Here is a 27,682-nt window from a genome sequence, read left to right as displayed (position 1 = left end):
AGATTTGGCCTTGTGTATTAGGTTATTGTCCTTCTGAAAGGTGAATCTATCTCCCAGTGTCTTGTGGAAATCAGACTGTACTAGGTTTTCCTCTAGGATTTTCCTTTTCCTAGCTCCATTCAGTTTCTTTTTTATCCTGGAAAAACTCCCCAGTCCTTAATGATTACAAGCATACCCATAACATGATGCAGCCACCACTATGCTTGGAAATATGGAGAGGGGTACTCAGTAATGTGATGCATTAGATTTTCGCCAAACAAAACACTTTGTATTAGAACATAATATGAATTGCTTTGCCACATTTTTTGCAGTATGACTTGTAAACAGATGCACATTTTGGAATATTTTATTCTGTACAGGCTCCCTTCTTTTCAGTCTGTCAATTAGGTTAGTATTGTGGACTAACTGCAATGTTGTTCAACCATCCTCAGTTTTCTCCCATCACAGCCATTAAACTATATTACTGTTTTAAAGTCACGATTTTCCTCATGGTGAAATCCCCAAGCCATTTCCTTCCTCTTCGGCAACTGAGTTAGGAAGGACGCCTGTATCTTTGTAGTGAATAGGTGTACTGATACACCATCCAAAATGTAAATAATAACTTCACCATGTTCAAAGGGTTATCCAACGTCTGATTTTTTATTTTTATTTATATCTACCAATAGGTGTCCTTCTTTGCGAGTCATTGGAAACACTCCCTGGTCTTTGTGGTTGAATCTGTGTTTGAAATTCACTGCTCGACTGAGGGACCTTACCGTTAATTGTGTGTGTGTGGTACAGAGATGAGGTAGTCCAAAAAAATAACATGTTAAATACTATTATTGCACACTATTATTATTGAGCCCATGCAACTCATTATGTGACTTGTACTCCTGAAAATCGTTATTCCACTTTGATATTATGGGGGTATTGTGTGTAAGCCACCTCCCTCCCTCCCTCTCTGTAATAAAGGTCTACTCCAGCCTCAGACAGCCCAGTGTGTGTGTGTGTGTTTTGTGTGTGGTTGTGTGTGTGAAGCAAGTTGTCAGTTGAAAGAGTGAGTACAGTAGTTACCTTCTCTCTGTGTAGTTGCTGTAGTTTCTCCTCCTGTGTTCTCACCACTTGGTCCTGCTCACATAGTCTGCTCAGCTTAGTCTGAAACACACACAGTGGTTGTTAACACACACACACAGTAGTTGGTAAGAATTCGGCATTTTCCAGAGAGCTGAGCTGTGTGGTATTCTATTAACTTAATTGAATCTTTCAATCTATGTCTAGGAAGCCAACTGCTGTGTGTCTAGACTAGAGGATATGTGCAAAGGGAAAGGAATAGTTTCCCCTCTACCTAGACAAGACAATAATAAAAGGACTTGGTCTTACGTCTATGTCCTCTGGCCTCTGGTGGCTGTAGGAGTTGTCTTTGTAGTCCTCGGGGCTGATCTGAAACACCAGACAGCCTTAGAGACACATGCTGTGTTTACACAGGCAGCCCAATTGTGATCTTTTCACTAAAATGGTCTTTGGACCAGTCAGATCTGCTCTGTTTTGGAAAGATCTGATGTGATTGGTCAAAATACCAATTAGTTGAAGATATATCAGAATTGGGCTGCCTGTGGGAAGACAGCCACAGACAGGGGATAGCAAAACAACCTGTAATACAGACCCATGACATGGGGTGCTTCTCAATAGTCTACTTCTCTCCTTGTTAAAGAACTGGACTGGTGAAAACCCATTTCTAGTAGGTATCCACCATATTGCTTACAGTATCTTCCGATCAGTGCAGATAAAGGAGAAGACACGAGGAGAGAATGCTAGAGTATTGAGATGCACCCATGGCCTGGTTCTTCATTGTGATGTGGTTTTCATGGTAAATATCTGCGTCCTTACAAGGAGTTGTCCACAGGGTCAATGAAGCCCAGAGAGAGAGAGAGCGAGAGGGTGAATGCATGCATGCAATTTCAATGACCTTCTCTTCTCATAACTTGTGACTTTCCAACAGTTCGGATACAACTTCTCAGCCCAAATTTCCATTTCATAATAAGGAGTGTCAGCCCCCTCTGCTGGGAAATCAGACTGTGTTTTCCACCTCAGTAGCATCACTGATAACAGTCCTACTGATGGAGGCTCCAGGGGTGTGAAGAAGCTATGGAGAGGACAGGAAGCTGGCATCAGGTCGTCACCAGAGACGAGAGGAGGATGTTCTCTCACACACACACACACACACACACACACCTTAAGAGAGGCTAGAGGGCTGCTGTAGTGGTTGGCTAGGCTGGATGTATAGTCCTCTGTGCTGGCAGCTCTGCCCTGTGCCACACTAATTACCGTCCCCTTGGTGCGCTCTTCATTACTGTCCCCCGGTAGACTCTGTCATGGCTGTAGCTTGACTAATGAAAACCTCTAAAAGACCTGGGCTAAATCTGGCCCTCACGGAGGCACACACATTAACGCGCGCACACACACACAGCTGGGGAAACCAGCCATCCTCACACTCCTCACTACTTCAGTTAAGGAGCAGGCAGGTGATTTTCAAACCCAGCATGGCTAAAGACGGGGAGGTTCAAGAGTGCAGGGCTGAAATCATACCATTAGAAGCCTGCAATAAAGTGATAATTTAGCACAGTGGAAAAGCCAGACTATGGACCCCACACAGTACTCCCTCCAGGACAATTTCCCCAGCTACAAATAAAATACCCCCGCACTCTTTCAATCACTGTCACACTATCGGGCCTACCACCCGAACAAGGACGTCATTCTATTGAATACATAAACAAAATGTTCTGCAATGAGCTCTTATCATACCCACGTGGACAAACTGAACATAATATTACAAAAGCACAGAGAAGAGAGGTGCTGATTTGACTGTGAGCGTACAGCGCCTAGCCAACATAAGATCCATCATCAACAGCATTGGTATTGCAGGAAGACGGGGTATGGCTGTGAAGTAGCATCCACCGTAATAACCAACAGCAACAATACCATCAAGTTACAATGAGGTAGGATGGGCATGGCTATGTAGCATCCACCATAAGCCATGCTAACATCAGTCCAACCTCGGACTGACGGAAAAAAGCAAAAAATGGATGAAGAGGATGTGCTGTAGTCAAATCAACACGTGAAGGGTAAGTAGCAAACAATGTTGGGATCATGACACCAGGAAGAGGGGGAACCGACGACTGACTGACTGACTGCATCCAATGTGAACAAAAACAGGAGGGATCGATGATGAAGGGAGGAGAGGAGTGCGGGAGAAGAGTCATTGGTTTGCCAATAAGACCTTACTTGCTGGTACAGTTGAGGCCTTGGAGCAGAGTTCTCAATCATAGTGTGAATCATGAAGATTAACGGCTCATTGTCCTTCGTCTAGTGGGAGTTCGAAGTTAGGTAGGGTGGAAGGGAGCGACAATACACAACAGCACAATATAGGTGTTAGTTAGTGAACACAGCAGCACAGCCTAGAAAGGATCCATAGAAATAAAGAACACATTGTTGTCATAAGGTACTAGTGATTGAGGGAGACCAGGGGCTTGAGCCAACAACCCTGGGATTATAGCTACCACCTGTACCATAAAGACTCAGACCTCCTGGGAGAAGTCCTAGTACATTTACAGTAGATACAAGGAGGCCACAGTTTGGTCCAAAGACAATATTGCCAGTCCCTCTCAGCAGACGGAGGAGAGGCGCAACGTCCCTTCTTTTCTTACTGTCATCGTTTATATCAACCCCAACCAATATCTACCAGCAAAATAGCAAAACAATTGTATGCATTGGAGCCTGTGGACCAGGGGAATGAGCGTGGTGGTGAGATCATTCATAACCGCTGTGAAATTGTCTGCCATTAGAGGTGAAAGCCTTTGATATGGCAGATGAAATCATTTCACAATTGGTTAGAGGGGTCACAATCTGACTCAGTGAAGTCGCTAAGTGAGGTCCTACATGGTAGAGTGGTTTCTCCTGCTGCACATGACCTTTTCAGGAACAGGAACTCAATTATTTATCTATCGTGGAAACCCAGTTCTAAACCCCAAAAATAACCCCCCCCCCCCCCCCCTTGAGACGTCTGCCCTGATTACCGATGCCTGAGTGAGCGTTAGTCAGAACGTCAGTCGCTAGGCCTAGCCACTTTACCTGAAACCCCGGAGGTTGTTTCTATGCAGCCTTAATTACCTTATGACAATGACATGACTGACTTACTACAGGTACACATCAAGTTAAAAACGCAATGCGAAAACACAACATGCCTTAAGGTTCCCTTCATCCTCAAAAGTGTAAGTTTGCTCTCGTGCTTTCTCAAGCGTGAATTCATATATTTTTTTTAATAAAGAATGTTCTCCAGGGATTGTACAAACTATACAGCAAAAACACATATGAGTAAGCTTATTAGCTTTGGGCAGCATTGCCAAGTAAAGTCGTTTTAAAAGTTTAAAAGTACTTTTTACTTTTCTTGTACTGAGCTAGACAATATGTCCTCCCGTGGGAATGCAGGTTTGCGCAGCTCCTATTCGGCAATGAACGGTATATGCTTCGGGAGGGCCGGGGAGAGAAAAGAGTGAAAAGGAGAGAGAAAGTATAGAAAAGACAAAAAAAAAGGAGCCCTGGCATTTGAGTCACTGATAACCCTGGGCAGAGTGAAAGCAGCTGGGTGTATGGCCAACCCTGAGGAGTGCCTAACCCTGAGAGACACACACAGACACAGAGACAGAGACACACGCAGAGAGAGAGAAAGAGAGAGAGAGAGAGAGAGAGAGAGAGAGAGAGAGAGAGAGAGAGAGAGAGAGAAAGACCAGAGATAAAGCAGTACTCCTCACCTGGCTGTCCAGATACATGAGGTTCCTCTGAAGGTGATGAGACAGGACCTCACTCTAACATCAGAAGGCAGTGGAGAAAGAGGGAAGAGAGAAGGTGGAGTAAGGGAAACGGTAGGAAATAGAAGTAGACCTGGTACAAGCTGATAGTGAAAGATTGAGATGAAAGAGGAAGTTGCTCCCGTGGCTTTGGCATTAATCGGAAGCATAAAGTACCACAGCCATTTACTGAACTAAATCAAAACCATGCAAAAGTCGAAGTTGCAAGAGGATTTGTTCACCACACATCAAATCAAACTACTTACCAACTCTTTCCTCGTTAAAAAAAAAAGTATGGGAAACCACAGCTGACAATCACATGATACCACGCTGTCCTCTGCATGTCAACAGTTCAAAAGATGAAATCAAGGCCAGACGAATGCAGCACACCAAAGGGTTGAAATGAGTACAAAACTAAACCAAAACTCAACCATACACCACTGAACCACACAGGTAGGAATGAAGATGCATTCACTGGAATGCATGGCCTGCTCATAGAGCCTTGAGCTGCATGGAGATGGCACATCAACAACACCCTGGGAGATGACCAATGGCATGCTGTGCATGTGCGCCCTCCCTGGTGCTAACCTTGGCGTTGGGCCCCTCCATGCTAAGGATCATTAGCTGAGCCACAGTGTGCTCCCGGATGCTGTTGAGCTCAGCCTGCTGCCGACGCAGCTTTATTAACAGCAGGGTCAGCTCCTCTGGCTGCACAACGCAGCATAGACACAGAGGAGATAACGAGACAGTCAATTCATCCAGCGGCAGAGCAATGAAAACAAAATACATGAACCAAACCTCTCTTGATTTCCCGTTTGGAAATTAGTGACAGGAAGAGCAGTGACAGGTTAGGGCAGGGATTACAAAAGCTATGATTCTAACCAGAACTCTGACAAGTCTTCAGGCACAACCCAAGAGGCCTTTGGAAACACTGGTTTGGAGTCTCGGCCTGTGCTGGAGCTGGGCTATAGGACCCACACCTTCAGATGATCGGGGAGAAATAAACTCCCTCTGTTCCCTGACTCCAAACGGACTAACTCTCCATCAAATGGATGTGAAAATGAGAGAGAATATATTCAGTAAAAGCGATCATTTCAAATCACTTGACAATATTGCATTCCACTGAAGTTACGCAATCACAATAATATTCAGAGAGTTACAAAATGAACAGTGGAGAATATCAATCTCTCCGGCTGATTCTAGTCTACTCAATTTGAGATGACACGGCTAGAAGCCAATTTGATTGGTGCCACTGTCTCTCTCTTTCCGTATCATCACCAAGACAATGCCATTATTTTAAATCACATTGTGTCTGCTACTGACAGAAATATCAAATGCTTGCAATAAAAGACAGCAGAGAATGTAACGAGGCACATACTCTGACAGAAATACAGTACACATACAGGCTATCCATTGTAGCATGACAGAGCGACAGTAATACATGATAGCTTGCGTGTCAAACATTGTGTGCCTCATAAACATGTTTCTACCCCCGTCACAAAAACACACTGAAATCATACCAGTAGCATATATCATTCACAATGCATTGTTGTTGAGAGAAAATAGGACAGTACAGAGGAGAGGACAGGAGAAGAAGAACGCAGAGACGAGGGGAAGAAGGTCAGTGTTTGTTAGGTGACTCACCGTCTTGCCCTGTAGTGACTGTGGGGTAATGGTCTGCACTGGGATGCCTGCTGGCATGGACCGGCGGTCAGGTGGGTAGTTATACTGAGAGAGAGAGACAGGACAGGAAGAGGGCAGGATGCTCTGTTACATGTACTGATTTGAACTAGCAGACAAGTAAAATGAATGCTTTCAAATAAACAAAATAACTACCGCTCAATGCAGAGCATTTCCAGTCATTTCTCTGTGCTTGAAACCCCTGGTGATTATTTTGATGTGTAAGACTGGCTTAGATGATTGTGGTCCATTCCCTGTCCGTTACCTTGGTGAGGTGAGTCCTGTGCCTGCGGTCTATAGTCATAGTCTGGTCCCCTCTGAAGACGGGTGAGGACACCTCGGACCTGGTTGATCCTGGTGGGTTGTCTCTGCGGTGCTGGCCCGGAGGGGAGAAGGTATGGTAGAGGGCCAGGGATCCATGGGAGGGGGATGTGGGGATGGAGTGGGCCACCCCCTGGTGCACAGAGATGTTCCCCATGGTCTTGGGGCTGGGCAGGGTCCCGTAGTGGCCTGGTGGTGGTGGGCCCTGCCTGGAGAAGGCCTGCCTCTGCTGCCACTCATACAGCTGCCACATGGTGTCGTCCCTCATGGAGCGCCTCTTGTCTGCATTTACAGTTTTACATTTCAGTCATTTTGCAGAGGCTCTTATCCACACAGACTTTAACTAGGTTAAAACAAACACAATATATCACAGTCACTACAAGTAAAACCATACAACCTCAAGATAGTGGCTATCTGCAAAATCAGTGCCAGAAAGAAAAGAAGAGTGAATGCAAGAAAGACAAGTATAACAGCAAAGTCTTCAACTGCGTCCCAACCGGCAAATTATCCCCTATTGTCCCTGGTCAAAAGTAGTGCACCACATAGGGAATGGGGTGCCATTTGGGGCACAAGCTAAGTACAACAGTAAAGTTTAAGACCCATCACCTGAGTTGGACGTGGGAGCCAGGGCGCGGTCGTAGACGGAGCCGGCCACGCTGCAGATGCTCTCAGGTCGGGACAGCATGTTCCTGGGGAGGGTACGGTAGCCCTCAGGGTAGCGGGGAACGATCTGGGCACGGTGGCTGGGCATGTTGCGGGGTAAGGTCTGGTAGGAGGTGATGCTGGAGGACAGGGGGGGGGGGGAAATCAATTCAATGAATCAGAGAATAAAACATGATTTTCAATAGCATGATTTACAAATACTTTGATCAATCAATCAATCCACACATATAGCATTTTATAAAGTGGGTGGTTCGAGCCCTGAATGCTGATTGGCTGACAGCCGTGGGACATCAGACTGTATACCACGGGTATGACAAAACATTTATTTTTACTGCTCTAATTACATCGGTAACCAGTTTATAATGGCAATAAGACACCTCAGGGGTTTGTGGTATATGGCCAATATACCACAGCTAAGGGTTGTGTCCAGGCACTCCGCGCTGCGTTGTGCATAAGAACAGACTTTAGCCATGGTATATTGGCAATACACCACACCCCCCCATGCCTTATTGCTTAAATATAGTTCTAGAGAACAACCTGGGCCTAACCCTTAAAGAGCAATAATAGGTACATAGTGGGTTAAGTACAGCACACTTACTGCCTCTCTCTGTTAGTCTTAACAGTACTGTACAGTACCTACTACCTCCTGTAAAAGGTACTGTACAGTACCTACTACCGCCTGTAAAAGGTGCTGTACAGTACCTACCACCTCCTGTAAAAAGGTGCTATACAGTACCTACCACCTTCTGTAAAAAAGTGCTGTACAGTACCTACCACCTCCTGTAAAAAGGTGCTGTACAGTACCTACTACCTCCTGTAAAAGGTGCTGTACAGTACCTACTACCTCCTGTAAAAGGTGCTGTACAGTACCTACTACCTCCTGTAAAAGGTGCTGTACAGTACCTACTACCTCCTGTAAAAGGTGCTGTACAATACCTACTACCTCCTGTATAAGGTACTACACCGTACCTACTACCTCCTGTATAAGGTACTATACAGTACCTACTACCTCCTGTATAAGGTACTACACAGTACCTACTACCTCCTGTATAAGGTACTACACAGTACCTACTACCTCCTGTATAAGGTACTACACAGTACCTACTACCTCCTGTATAAGGTACTATACAGTACCTACTACCTCCTGTATAAGGTACTATACAGTACCTACTACCTCCTGTATAAGGTACTGTACAGTACCTACTACCTCCTGTATAAGGCACTTGGCTCCAGATCCCTTTCACAGTATATGGGCTGTAGGTAATACAAACCAGTCTTAACCCTTTAACTGTCACCTTAAAATTCCAAGTTCAAACAACTCAAATAACATGTAGTTGTTTTTTTACAACTGGATGTTAATTTGGAACGTTAGAGCTCTACCAGGCGGTTGAGAAGTCGAAGGTCATACTAGCAATGTCATATTTGAATAGTAATTTGCATAGCCTTTTTACTCCTCACAAGAATATTACATACACTAATTTAGATCTGTTTGAATTGCTTTTATACAGAAGATACTTTTGTGTGTTAATAAGGACAGATGTCAAATTTGATTAAATCATGGTCATTTTGTGTCCGATGCATTTTTAGGTGCTGTGCTGTATAGCGTAATGTCCTTAAAATAGTACTCACATTTCTAATGATCCAGGTTTTTCCACCATGTTTCACCAATGTTCAGACTATCTTTCGAGATCATGTATGACAAAGATATTTTTTTTTTGCAATAGTATAGGCAAGTAGGAGAGTTCAGATTTCTTATTTTCAATCCATCGCTGATTATACAAAGCCAGTTCTACATACAGAACACACTTACATTTTCAACTACATTTCAACATTTTTGTATAAATATACATTTACAGGAAAGCTTATCTGGCATCTGTAAATAGAGGACGTTCTTGGAAATGATCATAGCAATAAAGATCACAGCAATAATGTTGCACGCAAACACACCATGTTGAAAAGGAGGAGAACAGCAATGTGTCCTCCTGCCACAAAGTATTTCTGTCCATTTTGGAGTGCTGCCATTTCCTAATGTTCTTGAACTTGGGATTTCACTTGAAGCATGTCACCCTTATCTGCTACTGTAGTCTTCTCCAGAGCCCTGTAGCATATGCCTTTATGCAGGTTGATGTTTATTGGGATGAATCTTCTCCTGGAGGCCGAGTTGAGAAGTTTGCGTTAAAATGGGCCAGCTCAAAGTCAAAATAGGCTATGTAGTAAAAAAAAAAAAGTATTGAAAACCAAAATTTGGTTTTAGTTCAAGGTTAGGCATAAAGTTAGCAGTGTGGTTAAGTTTAGGTTTAAAATCTGATTTTATGACTGTGGCTATGCCTGATAGGCTGCATAGAAACAACCTCCGGGGTTTCAGGTAAAGTGGCTAGGCCTAGCGACTGACGTTCTGACTAACGCTCACTCAGGCATCGGTAATCAGGGCAGACGTCTCAAGGGGGGGGGGGGGGCGTTTATTTTTGGGGTTTAGAACTGGGTTTCCACGATAGATAAATAATTGAGTTCCTGTTCCTGAAAAGGTTACTTGAAAAAGTAATATATTTCCCGCTAGTTACCACCAGTGTTGGGATTAGTTACTTGAAAAAGTACATATTAATCATTACATTGAAGCAAAACATGACTTCACAATATTACTTTGTGTGCAAAGTAACGCGTTGTTACGATTTATGTTCATTTGCATTACCTTCATGAAGAAATCTGACTGTTTGTTTGACTGTTGGAGGGAGGGAGCAAGGCGAGCCGCGCACGCTCTACCAAAGTCAGGCTACTCACTAGTTTCTCCTTTCATCTGTGGCGCTGCTTTCCTGTGCTAGCCTACAAGTGCTGCGTATATATGGGCTGCTTAATTAGCCATATACAGTATTCTGTAAGCCAAACACCGGTACAGATTTCCTATCTTTTCATTCAAAATCTCTCTCGAGCCGCCAGTTCTCGTTATAGAGTGAACACGGACCCATCGAGATGCATAGAGGGCACACTTGCCACTAGACGGGCAAGCCCTCTATGGGCTTATTTATCACAGAAGCGATTAATGGCAAAGACCAGAGGTGCACCCTCTATACATTTCTATAGACAGCAGCTGTCATGACATTTCTCCAAACAGCTTCTCTCCACTCGCACGATAACTAAATGAGGAAACAAGTCGAGAACGGATCATGGAAACACATACTCCGTAGAGATACGATTCTGAAAGTAATGCACGCATTGTTTAACAAAATAACTAATATAGTACCCAATTTGAAAAAGTAACAGGTTACTCTACTCTGTTACTCATAAAAGTAATCTGATTACGTAACCACCCTGCAGTGCTGCCTCCAGGACAAGATTCATCCCAATATATTCCAAACTGCTGCCTTGATAATTACCATATTACACTGGGAGGATGCACGCTTGGCTAGCCGACAGACTCCACTCTAGGTCGATATCATACTGTACTCACTGACAGGTATCTGGTCGACTCTATAGGAACGCACAGTATGACAGAGGTAAATTGTGTTGCGGAAAACACAGCAGAAGTCCTGAGATTCGTCTGCCACCCCCTCCCCTTCTGAAACCCTAACCACCCACCCAGGCAGCGCCGACATTAACAGCTTTTCCTGTGACAATGTAATGCGGGTCTCTTTCTTGTGTTAGCCCACAGAGCTCAAGCCTCAAGGTGCTAACATAATTCTTCAGGTCTTAGGCAAGGTTACTCCCGGGGAAGACCTGACCTTTAGCTTGAGGGATGATGCTGCTCTGTGGCTTGTACTGATAAGGCTGTACTCTCCATCAGACACCATAATAATGGAGGCTAAACAGCCATGTCAGGCCTACTCTATAGCCTACCATAGTTAGTGCACTGCTGGTTTAGGCAAGCTGCTGAAAACTGGTCTGATGAGAGGACAGTTCTGTGCTGCATGTGCCAGATATAAGAATCTGGAATATGGAGGCGTTCTAGAATATCTTTAAAACTCTGTTTAATATACATTTACACACAATGAAGTTGGAACAATACTGTGAATTTGTGAAAATTATGATAATGCCCTTTTAGTGTAAGAGCCGTTTGAGAAAATTGCCTGAAATCTCAGCCTGTTTTGGTGGGCTGGAATTTTGCCTGCCTGGTGACATCAGCAATTCTTTCTTGAAAAGTTGCTATTTGCCAAAATGCTATTTTTTGTCTCTTTTTGACCATTTTAATTGAAAACAATCACACTAAGGTACTTCAATGTTGACCAGAAATAATTTAATATTGAGATAAAAACAGCAGCATTGGACCTTTAAACAGAAACAAAAGCCAGTTTCCCACGTTTCGTCTGGATGCCTTTATCAAGAGCATGTACAATAATCAAATGATACAATAAAATTCGGTTCCCTCCAACTCACAAATATTGAGCAGAAATGACTTATTTGGGCAGAAAGGGGGACACCTCTCCACACCCATAAGTTAACAAATTGTTAAATTACATACGTAATAAACAAAATACAGGCAACACTCAAGCAAAAAAAAACTACAACTAAATGTATGTACAAACCTCTGATCTCGGTTGAAATTAAAATAAACTGGTTCATGGTCATTCATGTATGGTCATTCAAAGCATTATACAGCAGATGGTCAGATGGTCACATTGGTTTTACCCTGATATACAACAAAAATAGTACAAAACCAAGGATGCAGCCTTTTTCAGTTCGTCTAAGCAACAAAGATACAAAGACATGTGTTAGTGATAAGGTGTTGAACAAAAATTAAAAGGGATCTGATCAAAATTGGAGTAAAAAAGTAAGTAAAAAAATAAAATGGGCTTATTTCTAAGTATTTCAGTTGAAGCAGAAATATTACACTCCAGACAGAGCATTAAAAGAGACTTAAATCAGAATTGTCTAACAAACCTCAAATAACAGTAGATGTTTTGTACAGAGGACTTTGTACTTTTAACCCCTTTTCTGCCCAATTGGTAGTTACAGTCTTGTCCCATCACTGCGACTCGGGAGAGAAGGTCGAGAGCAATGCATCCTCCGAAACACGACCCTGCCAAGCTGCACTGCTTCTTGACACACTGCTTGCTTAACCCGGAAGCCAGCCGCACCAATGTGTCAGAGGAAACACCGTCCAGCTGGCGACCGCTGTCAGCTTGCAGGTGTCCTGCGTGCCACAAGGAGTCGCTAGAGCGCGATGGGACAAGGAAATCCCCGCCGGCCAAACCCTCTCCTAACCCGGATGATGCTGGGCCAATTGTGCGCCGCATCATGGGTCATGGTCAGCTGTGACACAGCCTGGGATCGATGCAGTGCCTTAGACCCCAGCGCCACTCAGGAGGCCCTTGTATGGAGGACTTTTAACTGCAAATGCAATATCTCAAATCTGCCAACATTATTTGTCTCAGCCTTATTAACAGAAGGTCCTACATAAAACTCAGACCTCAGGCTTCAGTCGGAGGTTTCAGTTTAGCCCACAGTCTGTCCCAGAATTGCTGGTGCTGATGGGGGTCCTGGGGCCAGTCCAGATAGGTCCTAGTCTTGACCAGGCGAGACAGCCTGTGGCGGGGAGACAGCCAGCCGGCGGGGGGGGGGGGGGGGGGGGGGTCTTCTCCAGGAAGACCCCTTGTTCCACCTGCAGTCCGAAGGTGACCAGCTTCATCTCCAGGGAACATCAGTTACAGTGCAGATAGTGGCGACTGACCAGGCAGAGGGTGTGGCGGCTCCGGTAGAGGCTGTCTGTGATGTTCTCCACAATGTCCTTCTCCAGCTTGAAGTCCCTGCTGTGCAGACAGAGGTGCAGGAAAGGCGGACCCCTCTGCTCCAGGTTGGGTAGCAGCTCCTCCACCACCAAGTGTGCATCCTTCCCGCTGTAGGAGACAAACGCATCGTAGTGGAAGCCCCCCTTGGTGTTTGATCGCATCGCCTCCAACAGCCAGCCAAGGGTGATGTGGTAGAGGGGGAGGAGGTAAGGACTGGCCAGGTTATGGACCAAGACCACCAGCATTTAGAACAGGACTCCCAGGCCAGTCACAGCAAAGAGCACAAAGCCCACCTCTGTTGTGCAGTTGGCTTTTGTGTACTTGACACAGTCAGGTGTGTCTAGTCCATTGTCCGACAAGCATTTCAAGTCCTCTAAATTATACTTAACTTTATGATTAAGCATGATCACTTCAACCGGCCTGTACCCCTTTGCCCATGCAATGAGCCAAGCATTGTCACAACTGCAAAAATCTGTAATGTGTCAAGTATCAAATACTTTAGGTTAGAGAGCCGTTCAGTAAAGCTGTAGATAGAACGTGATAAATGTTCTCGATACGCAAACATAATGTTTTCAAGGATTCAAAGGCTTTGGTTAAACTACCCCCCAAAGAGTCAATCCTGCAGTTTGAATGTTTCAGAACCTCCAGTTTGGTCAGGTTGTGAAAAATGATGTCAGCAGAACCCTGTATTAAAAGATCCACCTGTACTAGAGTCAGTTTCCTCAGGTGAATCATCCAATTCATTGATGTTAAGTCCACACTTTTAGCTGAAAGCTTTGACCTGTACACAAATGTCTCCACAGACCTGAAGTACTTTCCCATGAATTCAGATCCACAAAGGAATTATTCAGCATCAAGATGGGTTACAGACTGAAAGAAAGGTCTGTCACAGTCTTCAAATGACACTGTCTGGCCTTTGAGTTGGAGACTCAGGTTCTGTTTAGATGTGATGTTACTGCCAATAATCAACTGCATTGGCCTCATACCTGAACTAATGTACAGATGAGTCAGCTGACTCAGAATGTCACTGAAGACAAGATTCAGCTTTATTACAGGTTCTCTTGGTGGATAGTTCAAGTAACCCAGAAACACTCGTCTTCGACACGTACGGTGAGAGACAATCTATTTGTATTTGTACAAGTATTTGAATTATTTATTTTACACAGTCATTATTGCTAATCTTAAATCGCTTTAACTCTCTTCTTGAAAAACATATTGAAACAATTATCACCTTAAATTCATATAACTCCCAATAGTTTTTTGTTTACAACTTGAGGTTTATTTGGGAAATTAATTTCTTATGTCCAAACATGAATATGCATGCATTTTCATGTGGTTTATAGTGTGCAATGTCCCTTCTTAAATTTCAAATGATCCAGGTTCTTCCACCATGTTTTCCACATATTCAGACTACATTTTGAGATAAAACAGAAAAGTGCAATTTTCAGTTACTATTATAGGCATTATTTTATAGGCGACCATAAGTCCGAATATTGTCCCCATGGGTCATGAACCGTGGTTTAACGCCAATGTATGTTTCCTAATATAATGAGTTGTCAACAATTCAATACATTTTTCACCAAGTATTTTGAATAAAAAAATGTTACGACTTTTTACTGACATATCAACCACCTGGTTGAGCAAATGTAAGAATTCTTGCTTTATAGCCTTTTTACATTTTAACTATTTATTTTCATAATTCTACTGTCTAACAGGAATGGTGCAATATTAATCCCTCACCAACTGAATTCCTGCCTTTTATCCCATATCTTTGGTGACTGACTGAGTTCTCTTTACTGCCCTCTCAGTGCCAAAACACTTAACTGCAGCAACCCAAAAGGATACAAATTATGTTAATGCTTGCAAGAGGGCTGGGGGAGTTGACCAATCAATAGGGATGTGCATCTTTCCCTTTCAAGGAAATTCGATACCTACAGTGCCTTCGGAAAGTATTCAGACCCATAGATTTTTTCCACATTTTGTTACGTTACAGCCTTATTCGAAAATGGATGAAATAAATACAAATCCTCAGCAATCTACACAGAATATTCCATAATGAAAAAGCAAAAGCACTTATTTAGAAATTGTATGAAATTAATTAAACATTTTAAATAGAATTACCTTATTTACATAACTATTCAGACAATTTGCTATGAGACTGAAAATTGAGCTCAGGTGCATTCTGTTTCCATTGATCATCCTTGAGATGTTTCTACAAATTGATTGGAGTCCACTGGTAGTAAATTCAATTGATTGGACATGATTTGGAAAGGCACATACCAGTCTATAGAAGGTCCCACAGCTGAAAAAGAAATTGTCCCTAAATAAATTGTCCCTAAAGCGCCGAGACAAGATTGTGTCGAGGCACAGATCTGGGGAAAGGTACCAAAAATTGTCTGCAGCAATTAAGGACACAGTGGTCATCATCATTTTATATTTATTTTTATTTGACCTTTATTTAACTAGGCAAGTCAGTTAAGAACAAATTCTTATATTCAATGAAGGCCTAGGAACAGAAACAAGATTCTCTGGTGTGATGAAACCAAGACTGAACTCTTTGGCTTGAATGCCAAGCATCACGTCTGGAGAAAACCTGGCACCATCCCTACGGTGAGGCACGGTGGTGGCAGCATCATGATGTTGCAATGTATTTCAGCGGCAGGGACTGGGAGACTAGTCAGGATAGAGGGAAAGATGAATGGCGGCAGATTGGGGCGAAGGTTCACCTTCCAACAGGACAACAACCATAAGCATGCAGCCAAGACAACACAGGAGTGGCTTCGGGACAAGTCTAAATGTCCTTGAGTGGCCCAGCCAGAGTCCGGACATAAACCCGATCGAACATCTCTGGCGAGACCTGAAAATAGCTGTGCAGCAATGTTCCCAAATACAGGTGTGCAAAGCTTGTAGCGTCATACCCAAGAAGACTCGATGCAATAATTGCTGCCAAAGGTGCGTCAAAAAGTACTGAGTAAATGGTCTGAATACTTATGTAAATGTGACATGTCAGTTTTTATTTTAATACTTTTGCAAAAAAAAACTTTTTGCTTTGACATTATGGGTTATTGTGTGTAGATTGAGGAGGGAAATAAAAAAACATTTAATCAATTTTAGAATAAGGCTGTAACGTAACAAAATGTGGAAAATGTCAAGGGGTCTGAATGCTTTCCGAAAGCACTGGTAGATACATGTACTCCGATACAATACAGAAGTGATGCGTTTAGTTTGAAACTATTAGTTTTGATCAGAGAATGAATCGATGTGATTCGATATGGTTTGCTGCACTAACATTTGTTGCCAAGACGCATTCCTTTCCAGTCTAAATTCAAATCTGCTGTTGATGGAGCTCATGAGCTGGAACTCTCTGAGCTGGATCTGTCTGAGCTGACACGTGTGTGTGTGTGTGTGCACGTGTGGACATGTTTCACGGCCACACACTAACTTAAAGTACCCACAAGAATAGCAAATAAACAAACAATTTGACCAACTGGGGACATTTTGTTACATTTTGTTAGTCCCCACAAGGTCAAATTTCTACGGGGTTTAGGGTTAAGGTTAAGAGATATGGTTAGGGTTTTTGGGTTAAGGTTAGGGTTAGTGGAATGGAACTGAATTGTGTGTCCCCACAAGATGAATTATACAAGACAGTGTGCGCGTTTGTACTATGTTGGCCCCTGAGCTAAACCATAACGGAGACTACGCATGTACCACTCCACTACCACTATCGGATTGAAATCACCATCACCCTCTAATTAACTTGTCATTTTAGCAGATTTGTTTGAGCTAGTAATGCATCAATATTTATCGCTTACAAATTAGCTATGATATAGCCAATGAATATATAGCACAATTTGGGATTTCACTACAATCTGTTCTTAGTGATTTTATTTTCTTCTCTCTGTACAGCCATGAAGTGTGCCTCACAAAAGTGATTTACCCTGTTTATCTAAAAATGACCATATACACTGATTGTTTAAAACTATTGCCGATAGTGAATATACAATATATTGTAAGCCCCGTTATGCAGGTACAGCCAGATGAGAGTTGTGTTTCCGGTTTACTTTTACAACATTTTAAACAGCGAATAAATAAACTAGGAAATTACATAGGTTGTCACTCAACTAATAAAGATCACGCAAGCCAATTTAGCATTTGCAAGCTGAAGGTGGCGCACAGATGTGCAAGATCAAGAACAGGCCTCCTACCTGGCGAAGCTGGGCACAGTGTGCAGTTTGACTAGGCTACCGATTTTCCCTGGGGATTGTTTGGCGTGCAAAATGACTTGTAGATCAATGACCGTCACAGTTACATGTGGTTCACCACTGTTGTCACAAAAGATTAGGTATTTTTGTCAGGTCTTTATCAGGAGAGGAGGGGCATGGATAGGGCATGACCTCATTCCAAGAAGAAGTGATTGGCTACTAGTGTTAATATGAGTCACTGATTCGCCGAAGGTACAGTACTTTCTAGCTAACAAGTCACTATACATGCCACTGGAGTGACTCTGAGCTTATTAACGAGGCTAAGTATCAGACACAAAGACACCAACGGCCTTTATGAAGTCTCAAAATCGTGTCCAGAAACTAGCCTGTATACGATAAATAAGAGCATATCCCCTTGAGGATGAGACAGAAGTGTCTGACAGTATATAAGCTTACTACAACTGCATGGTAAGAGTCCATTTGGCATTACAACAGCATGCTAAAAGGGACAGGGGACATTAAAACGAACAGGGGGCTCAATTTAACCAGTCCATTGTTTGTGCTGTTTAGCATCAGTTCCTCCGAGTCCTTCCTCTTTTCAGAGGCTTAATTGCCATAAACAAATGCAGTTTAATGGATGGTAGAGAGGGAAAAGGGAAAGTAGGGCGCTGGCTCTAATCTGTATTCTCGCTGGCTCTGAGACTAGGCCATAGTAGAGGCTGCAGGCTGAATGTCTGGGCTCCTAATATGGGCGTAGTACAGTCAATTCACAGCCAGAGAGGAGGGACAGAGTGAGCTCAGTGGTATAGAGGATAGAACCTCATACACAAGCCAATAGCCAATGTCATACAGGCACAGGGGAATAAAGTATGCACCCATAGCTTATGATCTACAAACATAGGCACATACGGTCTTCTGTAGAGCCCAGTGAGCTATAGCCAATACCTTTACTGGACAGCAAATACATAATAATAAAGTCCTGTACTAGGTGCAATGCATATGGATTTCATTGACCTATATTCCACAGTATAACAGTTCTAATATCTCACCCTGTTGCCCACAGTTCAAATAGAAGCTTGGGACCTGAGCGTTTGCCTTGCGCTACTATGGCTATGTACACACTATCTCCGTCAAAGGGAATTGGAAATGTGAGAACACCTGATTGTTGGGATAACACAGAGATGCCAGAGAGGGAATCGGTATTTACACGTCCCAAATGGCACCCCTATGTCGGAGCACTACTTTTGACCAGAGCCCTTTTGACCCTGGTCAAAAGGAGGGCACTACAGAGGGTGCCATTTGAGAAGCAGCCCCAAAAAAAAAAACATGTCATCTGGAAGTGTCCCTCCTGTTCCCTGGGCTGTTCTAGAGGACTGATGATGTTGCAGTAGGAGGCATTGAGCGGTGCTCTACTGGTAACAGGGGCACAGGTCCATAACTTATTCATCTAAAGGAATGGGCGGAGGAGAGTAAAAGAGACGGGGAGAAAACATTCCCTCGCTCCTGTTCTCAAACAAGCCCAGCAAAATGAGTGTATGATCCCTCACAGCGGTGACATGAAAAGCTTTCAGCTCTCGCCGGCAAGCACAGGCCAGGGATGCTATCGAGCACTGAGCAGAGACAAGAGAGACAGAGAGAGACAGAGAGAGAGAGAGACAGAGAGAGAGAGAGAGAGAGAGAGAGAGAGAGAGAGACAGAGACAGAGAGAGAGAGAGAGAGACAGAGACAGAGAGACAGAGAGACAGAGAGAGACAGAGACAGAGAGACAGAGAGACAGAGAGACAGAGAGACAGAGAGACAGAGAGAGAGAGAGAGAGAGACAGAGAGACAGAGAGACAGAGAGACAGAGAGACAGAGAGACAGAGAGACAGAGAGACAGAGAGAGAGAGAGAGAGAGAGAGAGAGAGAGAGAGAGAGAGAGAGAGAGAGAGAGAGAAGGAAGGAAGGGAGAGAGCGAGAGGGATATGGTAAAGATAAAGAGGTCTGGGAGATATAGCCACAGGCTAAGAGGATGTGGTTGGTTTTTTATTTCTCTGTCCGCCCGGTGCTCTTAGAGACAAGTTAACGTCTAGATGGCTGGTTGACTCACTGACAAGAGTGCACTGCAGACACACAGGTGGTGGTTTTTACTATCTGAGAGAACAGTAACAGATTTCAGAGAGGCATTGGTACATGCAGACCAATACGGACATACAGACACACACAGAAACGCAACCAACCAGCCCAAAACACGCATGCAGACAAACACACACACACACCCTTACCTCCTGGTATCGTCCTCCTCTTGTGTCCTCTGGGTCCTAACCCAGTTCTCCAGCTGCCTCATGGAGTTGGTTCTGGTCAGACTCTTCTCTGGCTCCTGGGCCTGCTGGTTCTGGGTCTGGTTCGGAGGCGGGTCCTGGGCCTTTCCTGCTCCTCTCCCCAGGGTGCCTACCACCTCCCCTGGGCTGTGGTCCCCAGCCCGCTCCCCAGAGCCGTTGACCTGTGGTGGGGCCATGTGCTGGGAGACCTGTACCTGGCGGGAGGCTGTAACTGCTGCTGCGATGGCTGCTGCCTGGGCTGGTTGGAGTTTGATGCTGTTGATTTTAGTCAGAGGCCTCTCAGTACTGCCATCCCTCTGGAATCCATACTTGTTCCCTTCACGGAGGGTTCCATACTTATCCACTTCCCTAAGGGTACCATACTTATCGAGCGTCCCATACTTATCTCCATCCCTCAGGGTACCACACTTACTTCCTTCCCGTAGGGTTTTATACTTCTGCCTTTCATCAAGGGTCCCATAACGATCTGACCGATCTTTCTCAGTCATAGACGTTTGTCTCTCTACCCCTTTCTGGAGGTTGTATTTCTGTCCATCTTTTTGGAGGGTGTATCGCTCTCCTTTTTGCAGTGCATATCTCTCTCCATCTTTCTGTACCAAGTACTTCTCCCCGTCTTTCTGAGGTGCGTACTTCTCCATCTGAACATCTTTCTGCACAGCACATCGTTCGCCTCCGTCTTTCTGCAAGGAATACCGCTCCCCATCTTTTTGCAGGGCGTACCGCTCGCCGTCTTTCTGCAACAGGTACCTCTCTCCGTCTCTCTGTAGCGTGTAGCTCACCCCATCTTTCTGAAGGGAGTATCTCTCGCCGTCTCTCTGCAGCGTGTAGCGTTCCCTCTCTCTCTGGAGGGTGTTGTGCTTCCTGTCCCCGTCCGTGTGGTCCATGCTGCGGGTGAGGGAGGGCTGGTGCGGCTCACGGTTCCTCTCGTTGTTCTGGATCTCTGGCCTGGTCAGGACCCGGTTGTGGTTCAGGATGTTGTTCACCTCCTGGGGACAGCAGCGGTCCACCTTCAACTTATCCAGTCTGGGAGAGAGAGAAGTGAGGGAGAGAGAGTAATGGATGAGAGAAAAGGAGGGAGAGAACAAGAGGGGGATTGGAAACGGTAAGAGAAAGAAAAAAGACAGATGACTGATGAAAAGATGACAATAAATACACACAAATAAGCCATTACTAGCCAGGTTCACAGAAAAACACATTTCCACATTCCAACTATGGACTCTTGCTGTGTGGGTGTCAGGCTCTACTGTCACCTCTCCTCCAACCTGCCTGACTATATGACTGCCAAGGGGGACCACAGAGGAAAAGAAGTGAGAGGTGTTGAAAACATCACTGTCCGCCCACAGCACTCCAAGGGCACAGTGAGACGTGGCTACTTTGACTGAGCAGCCATCCACTGCTGCAACCTTTCAGTCTGTTACAGAAAGGCCATTAACAGGCCTGGTACTCCAGAGGGAAATAGCTCAATTCTAGGCTAGCCACAGTCTTTTACCGCCTACTGCACTCAGGGACAAGTCACAGTGACAGCCACTTGGGACTGCTAATCTAATGGTACTCTATGTATTTCTACCTGGGGTTTTTCCTAGTATTTCTCAGTGAGGTAAAGGATACTGTAACGGCAGTATGTCCAATTTCTATTGCCAGACTTTGGCTGTGGTGTTTACAGACACAGTAGTTCTATGTAATTAAAGCATGCTGTGGCCTGAGTGCGGGTTTGTGCCCCACGCCATCCCTTTAAGATGAGAGCAGTGCTGAAGTGCAGTATGCAGACATACAAACAAACCTCCGCACACGGCCTGCATCACGCCACAATGACGAAGCTAGGACTGCCAGCGTGCTGTACTTACAGGACTGTGGAGAGTAGGTGTTACTATCCATCTGAGTCTCTCCAGTGTATAAAGCACTGTATGCCCATGTCGAAAAGCCTTCACGAACAGCTCATGGCTAAAACACTGCAATTACCAACGGCGTGTGAAGTGCAGTTGCCTCTGACGTGAAAGTTTAACTGGAGGCAGTGAGGATGGATACCAGTGCTGTGCTGTATAGCCCTAAAGCTATAGCTTCTCATTACAAGCTATGCATCTTCAACACAACATCTGGTAGTTGTCTTCTATACTGATGCGATTTCTCACTTCTGCAAGAAATACCGCATGCTCTCACGGCCGTCCGTTTGCTGACAAAAAAGATTGCACGGTTCAGCTGGTCGCTTTCATTGCCATAGGTCAGGCTGGCTGCTGGGCAGTTCAATCTGGGTTTACCCACCTTCTGATTGGCTCTGTGTGGACCAGGGCTGCGTCCGTCATCACTTTCATCCAGGACTCCATGTCTTTGGCCGTGTCTGTGCAGAAGTAGTAGGTCCTCATGTTGGAGTGGGTCGCCTAGCAGGGAGAGAGAGAGAGAGGGAGAGAGAGAGAGCGCGGGCGGGAGTGAGGGAGAGTTCCTAAGACAGAGGAGTGTGAGGTAGGTAAGTGGGTGACCTTGGCAAGACTGCAGGGAGTGTTACATCACCTTCTTTGGAAGAGGTGTGTGCGTGCATGTGTTCGTCAGTCTGTCTGTGCACACACGCCTGTGTGTTGGAGCGTGAATGTGCGTGTGCATCCCTACCGCTCCAAGGCTGTGTAGCTAACTTTAATTACCTGCTAAGCAGGCTTAGGACCATAAATATGAGCGACAGGGAGACACTCCAAGCTGAGTGCTACTCTTGTTTCCTGCTGCAGAGGCAGAGACTGGCACTAAGTCAGTGTCCCAATTGGCACCCCATTCCCTTTTTCGTGCACTACTTTAGACCAGGGGTAGTGTACTATATCGGGAATAGGGTGCCCTTTGTGACACACCCTAACACACAGCAGAGGCGAGGACAGATAGTAGGGGATGTGGGGGAGTAGAGAATGGATGGGCTTGTTACTGTGTTATAGACGGTGTCAATGTGTAGGAGTGAATCAGTGTTTATAGTGGTGACATGTGTAAAACGGTATGTGAGGCTAACATGCTCAAAAAGGTGGATATAGCAGTGTGTCTTTCTGTGTATACTTTTCTTTATCTTCTCTCTCTGCTCATCTTGCTCCTATCACCCTCTTGCATATTGAGACTAGAAAATCTATTGAGTTTATCATGGATCTATGCACAAAAAAACTCTCCGTATACAAACGCATATTCAGAGATTCTCTGAAAGGAAAGACCAAAAGCGAAGAGAAGCCTGTGTGTTACAGTGTGTTTACACTTTGTGCGGTGAAACATCGGACGCCATTCACTTTCAATGGAAGGAAAGAGAGAGAAGCGGAGTGGGCGAGGGAGCTGAACAGGGCGGGACTAAAGCTGAACTCTATTCAAATCCTCCATGATAGCGTGACGCGAGTGACCAATTGAAGCTCCCCATAGCTTCCTACCCCTACTGGATTGTCTGTCAATGGCTGTTGATACATAGCACTACAATAACTCACTACAAAAGCATCAACTCTGCTGTGGTATACAGAGGGAAGTCGTGCTTCCGCGTAGCCTACGATCACAAAATCAAGTGAGTTTCTATACAGACAGCCACACATTATACAATCCAGACCGACGGTCAAGGGAGTTACAGATTATAGATGTGTCTTCAGTAACAGGATTATGGGAAACAAGTACCCCTTAACCATTTCTCAGAGCGTTGCAACCACCTCGGATGTCCACGCGTGGAAGCACGGCATCCTTTGTGTGTGTGTGCGTACAGTACTGACCTTGAAGGCGTATTTCCTGCTGATGTGGTCGTCGACAGACAGCATGGAGATATGGAAGCTGGGCAGCAGGATACTACCCAGGATGCCCTCCTCCTTCTCATCTGTGGGACAGAGGGCGAGAAAAATCGTCATATATGGTTTAGAATGTCGACACAGGCTTTGGAATAGTGCATTGTGGTCCATCTGGTGGAGGAAAGTCGGGAGAGATCAGAGGAGGGGAACTATCAGCATTCTAATAGGACAGTGGACACTGGATGTACCGGAAACAGAATGCGTCAGAACTTTGTAGGCACCTTTATCTTCGGTCTGGGTGTGATGGCTAGGTAAGCAGCTAACAGGACACAGGATGTATCAGACAAAATAAAATGTGTCAGAACCTTTGTGTAGGAACCTTTATCTTCGGTCTGGGTGTGATGGCTAGGTAAGCAGCTAACAGGACACAGGATGTATCAGACAAAATAAAATGTGTCAGAACCTTTGTGTAGGAACCTTTATCTTCGGTCTGGGTGTGTTAACTGTCTCTGATAGGCCCATTTAAGCTGGAGTTTATCAGAGCATGGCAGGGAGGGTTGAGCATGGCAGGATATTCACTTTCTTTCTTCACTAAGAACCCCCAAATCCCGGGCTTCCAGCATGTTACACAGTAGGGTACCCAAACCAGATAGAACAACAAAACCGTTTCTCCTCGGGCCGCTTTGCCAAACATCTATAATTTCGCAGTCAAATTTAATCCTAACAGCGCAACTTGGTAAACAAACACACTAACTTGAGTGTGATAGCATACAACAGTGATGCTACCGCATCAAAGACAGACAAGTAAACAATGATGGAATCAATCCGTCCGCTGCTCAGAGCGTTCCGTACAGCTGGGTTGTATAATGCCTACACGGTGTTCTAACACACCATCTGTAGAGTGCAGCATGACTGCAGCAAAACCAACAGAGCCCAAACTCAGCTTCAGGGTTTACTTTAAACAGGCAAGTACAGCAGAATTCCCTGCAGCTCTCCATCCCCGCGTCTGCCCCGCTGCATTATTAACTGAGAGGCGAGGGGGAGAGGAGAGGGAGAGAAATCAAGAAGATGAAATGAAAACACAGCACCTCCTCCTTGTGAAAGCGGCACCTCTACCCATATGTAAATACTGTATTAGCTCAATGACCTACCTCGTACCCCTGCACCGGTACTCCTTTATAGCCTTGTTACATTTGTATTGTGTTACTATTTCCTTTTTTTATTGAGCAAATGTTTTTTAACTGCACTGTTTGGAATGGGCTCGTCAGCAAGCATTGTGCTGTTAAAGTCTACTATACCTGTTGTGTTCAGCAGATGTGAACAACATTTGATTTCAAATGGGGTTTTCACTAGATTCTACAAAGAAGCATGGCGACCTTAACCTTTAAGCTATGTGATGGTATGATTAGATTTGATCATTCTGTTGCGACAGAGATCCTGACCAGAGCAGAACCATCAGTCAGAGATGGTCATTCATATTCCCCCAACAACCTCTCATTCTTGCCTTCAGATAGACACAATTCCTAGTCAAAACCTCACCTCTGAAAACTCATCGACAGACAGCACGTTCAAATGAAGTGAGTGAAGACGATAAGAGCGCGAGAGAGAGCTAGATGTTGTTATCAGAAAGCATAGCACGTCAACACCCTTAAGAACTCTTCTCTTGGTTTGGTTTACCAATATACAGGAAATTCCCCTCTGGGCATGTCAGGAAAGAGCTGGCTGATTGCACTCCGGGACCGTTTAATTGAACAATTTATGTCAATTAAACTCTCTGAAACCTGGGGTATGTCTACGTCCGGAGCAAATACGTTTCCGTTTTACTGCTAGCTATGATGCCAGCTATGATATCTTATACTCAAACTTTAACTGTGTGATGCGCTTTGAGTGTGTGTGGGTGTGTGTGTGTGTCTCACCTCTATAGTAAAACAGGCACATGTCAGACAGCACAAACCACCTCTTCTTCCATAGCTTCATCCCCGTGCTGTCCTACAGGGGAACCGAAGACAGGAGACATCAGTCAGATACTGAGACAGAGCAAAACATTTGGTAGAGGCTGTTCCTTGCCCTCGGATAAGCTAGGCGAGCCTTTCGACAATAATTGGCATATTGCTTCCATCTATTCAAGCATTTGCTATCAGATCTAGTGAATAGAGCAGTGTTCCTCAATCCTGGTCATGAATACCTATAGGCTGCCCTTGCTTTTCATCTAGACCTAGCTTGATTTGTTCAATTGAATGCGTAAGTAGAGCTAGGCTAGAACCAAATCCTGCACACCCTGCTGTCCCTCCAGATGTGAGTGGCCAACACCAAGACTGTCACGGAGTTCAGGAAGCAACGTACACACTCCCTCTGATCCCAGACGGTTTCATTAACCACAGCTATCTCCTCCCACTGAAGCAAATTGGCCCTTTTTATCTCTTAACTCCCAGACAAGGTTCCCCTTTCTGTTTTTATAGCTGTGTGTCTGTGCACCTGTGCACGCCTTAGTTGGCTTTCGTCTCTAGATAATAAGCGCTTCTCTAATGTTGCCTTTATTTTTTATTCATAACATAAATAATCTAAGACTGTTTTGTTGTTTTTCTTGTCTTCATACGCAGCTTTCTTTTGATGCACGAGGAGTACAAAGGCATAAAAGAAAAGCCCGTCATCAATAAAATATTTCCCCTTTAAGAGAAGACTTTGGTTGTCAGGTTTGAGAAGGAGAAAAGGCACGTCTTGCGAGAGAGAACCAACGCAGCTTTGAAAGGGGAATTCAGCATGGTAGAGAGGGAAGCGCAAAAGAGAAAGTTTATTGACAACAGCTCAACTCTAGTTGGAAACTGAGTGATGCTAATGTTGATTGTTCTTAATGAGTGAGTGAGTGTGTGTGTTGTGTGTGCCAGGGAGTTGAGACACAGTGACCCACAGCCAGAGCTTGGTGAGGGAGAGGAAATGCTCAAGTTGCATTGTACAGGTAGAAAGATAATGAGCAAAATAGCAAATTTGGTCGAGCCAGTCTGTAAAGTGACCTGATTAATTGAGGCAGAGAGAGAAAGAGAAATAGAGAAAGTTACATCCAATCAAGGATGGTTGTCACTTTGCTTGAGGGACCAGGCAAACGTATCAGTACTAACTAAAACAAAGGACTCAGGCTATTTAAATGAGAATGACAAAATGATGCATCAACATTTAGATTGAATACAATTGCCAGATAACAAGAGACTAGGTCAAACTCTCCCACAAACCAATCTGATTTAAATTCACTGTTTGGGAATACAGATTCAAAGTGAATGTGTCTCTTTCTGAATGTGAATGAGGATGTCCCTGTTAGATGGATAACTGAAAATCCCAACAGACGTGCATGTGTGATGTTACACAGCTGACCGCTGCTGCTGAAGAGATCGGCATGTGTCCATTATTGCAGCTGTAATTAAACCTATTTTAGATTGTCAAGTTCCCTTTGAGTGTCCGTCCGTCCGTCTCTGTGAACACTACCATTAACACATTTGGGGTCACTTAGAAATGTCCTTGTTCTCCATGAAAACATACATGAAATGAGTTGCAAAATGAATAGAACATATAGTCAAGACATGGACAAGGTTATAAATAATGATTTTTAATTTAAATAATAGTGTCCTTCAAAGAATCCTCAATTTGCAGCAATTACAGCCTTGCAGACCTTTGGCATTTTAGTTGTCAATTTGTTGAGGTAATCTGAAGAGATTTCACCCCATGCTTCCTGAAGCACCTCCCACAAGTTAGATTGGCTTGATGGGCACATCTTATGTACCATACGGTCAAGCTGCTCCCACAACAGCTCAATAGGGTTGAGATCGGGTGACTGTGCTGGCCACTCCATTGTAGACAGAATACCAGCTGACTGCTTCTTCTCTAAATAGTTCTTGCATAGTTTGGAGCTGTGCTTTGGGTCATTGTCCTGTTGTAGGAGGAAATTGGCTCCACTTAAGCACCGTCCACGGGGTATGGCATGGCGTTGCAAAATGGAGTGATAGCCTTCCTTCTTCAAGATCCCTTTTACCCTGTACAAATCTCCCACTTTACCACCACCAAAGCACTCCCAGACGATCACATTGCCTCCACCATGCTTGACAGATGGCGTCAAGCACTCCTCCAGCATCTGAGTCTCACGAATGTTCTTCTTTGTGATTCTCACACAAACTTAGATTTGTCTGTCCATAACACTTTTTCCCAATCTTCCTCTGTCCAGTGTCTGTGTTCTTTTGCCCA

The 27,682-nt window shown here is 44.5% G+C and overlaps 1 protein-coding gene across 14 annotated transcripts in view; it reads right to left on the bottom strand.

Annotated features, from left to right (window-relative positions):
* Positions 1–27,682, bottom strand: part of plekha5 (pleckstrin homology domain containing, family A member 5) — a 145,135-nt gene that overhangs the window by 8,649 nt on the left and 108,804 nt on the right. For 6 of the 14 annotated variants that reach the window (XR_004210997.1, XR_004210998.1, XM_031831864.1 and 3 more), the window contains 12 exons: positions 25,369–25,441; positions 23,441–23,541; positions 21,990–22,105; positions 19,674–20,753; positions 7,431–7,606; positions 6,769–7,106; positions 6,468–6,551; positions 5,412–5,531; positions 4,788–4,841; positions 3,262–3,342; positions 1,360–1,419; positions 1,054–1,134 (listed from right to left, as the gene is read on the bottom strand). Coding sequence is in view for 12 of the 14 variants with exons in the window: in XM_031831864.1 (XP_031687724.1) it covers positions 1,054–1,134; positions 1,360–1,419; positions 3,262–3,342; positions 4,788–4,841; positions 5,412–5,531; positions 6,468–6,551; positions 6,769–7,106; positions 7,431–7,606; positions 19,674–20,753; positions 21,990–22,105; positions 23,441–23,541; positions 25,369–25,441 (2,364 nt within the window). In the remaining 2 variants the exon portion in view is untranslated. Of the gene's footprint in view, positions 1–1,053; positions 1,135–1,359; positions 1,420–3,261; positions 3,343–4,787; positions 4,842–5,411; positions 5,532–6,467; positions 6,552–6,768; positions 7,107–7,430; positions 7,607–13,085; positions 13,316–19,673; positions 20,754–21,989; positions 22,106–23,440; positions 23,542–25,368; positions 25,442–27,682 lie in introns of those variants that run through there. The other 8 variants (XM_031831870.1, XM_031831872.1, XM_031831873.1 and 5 more) reach the window with 5 other exon arrangements.

This window comes from Oncorhynchus kisutch, linkage group LG9 (genome assembly GCF_002021735.2).
Source record: "Oncorhynchus kisutch isolate 150728-3 linkage group LG9, Okis_V2, whole genome shotgun sequence".
Taxonomy (NCBI): Eukaryota; Metazoa; Chordata; class Actinopteri; order Salmoniformes; family Salmonidae; genus Oncorhynchus; species Oncorhynchus kisutch.
Note: the sequence above shows the minus strand (reverse complement) of the source record. Positions and strands in the feature narration are given on the sequence as shown.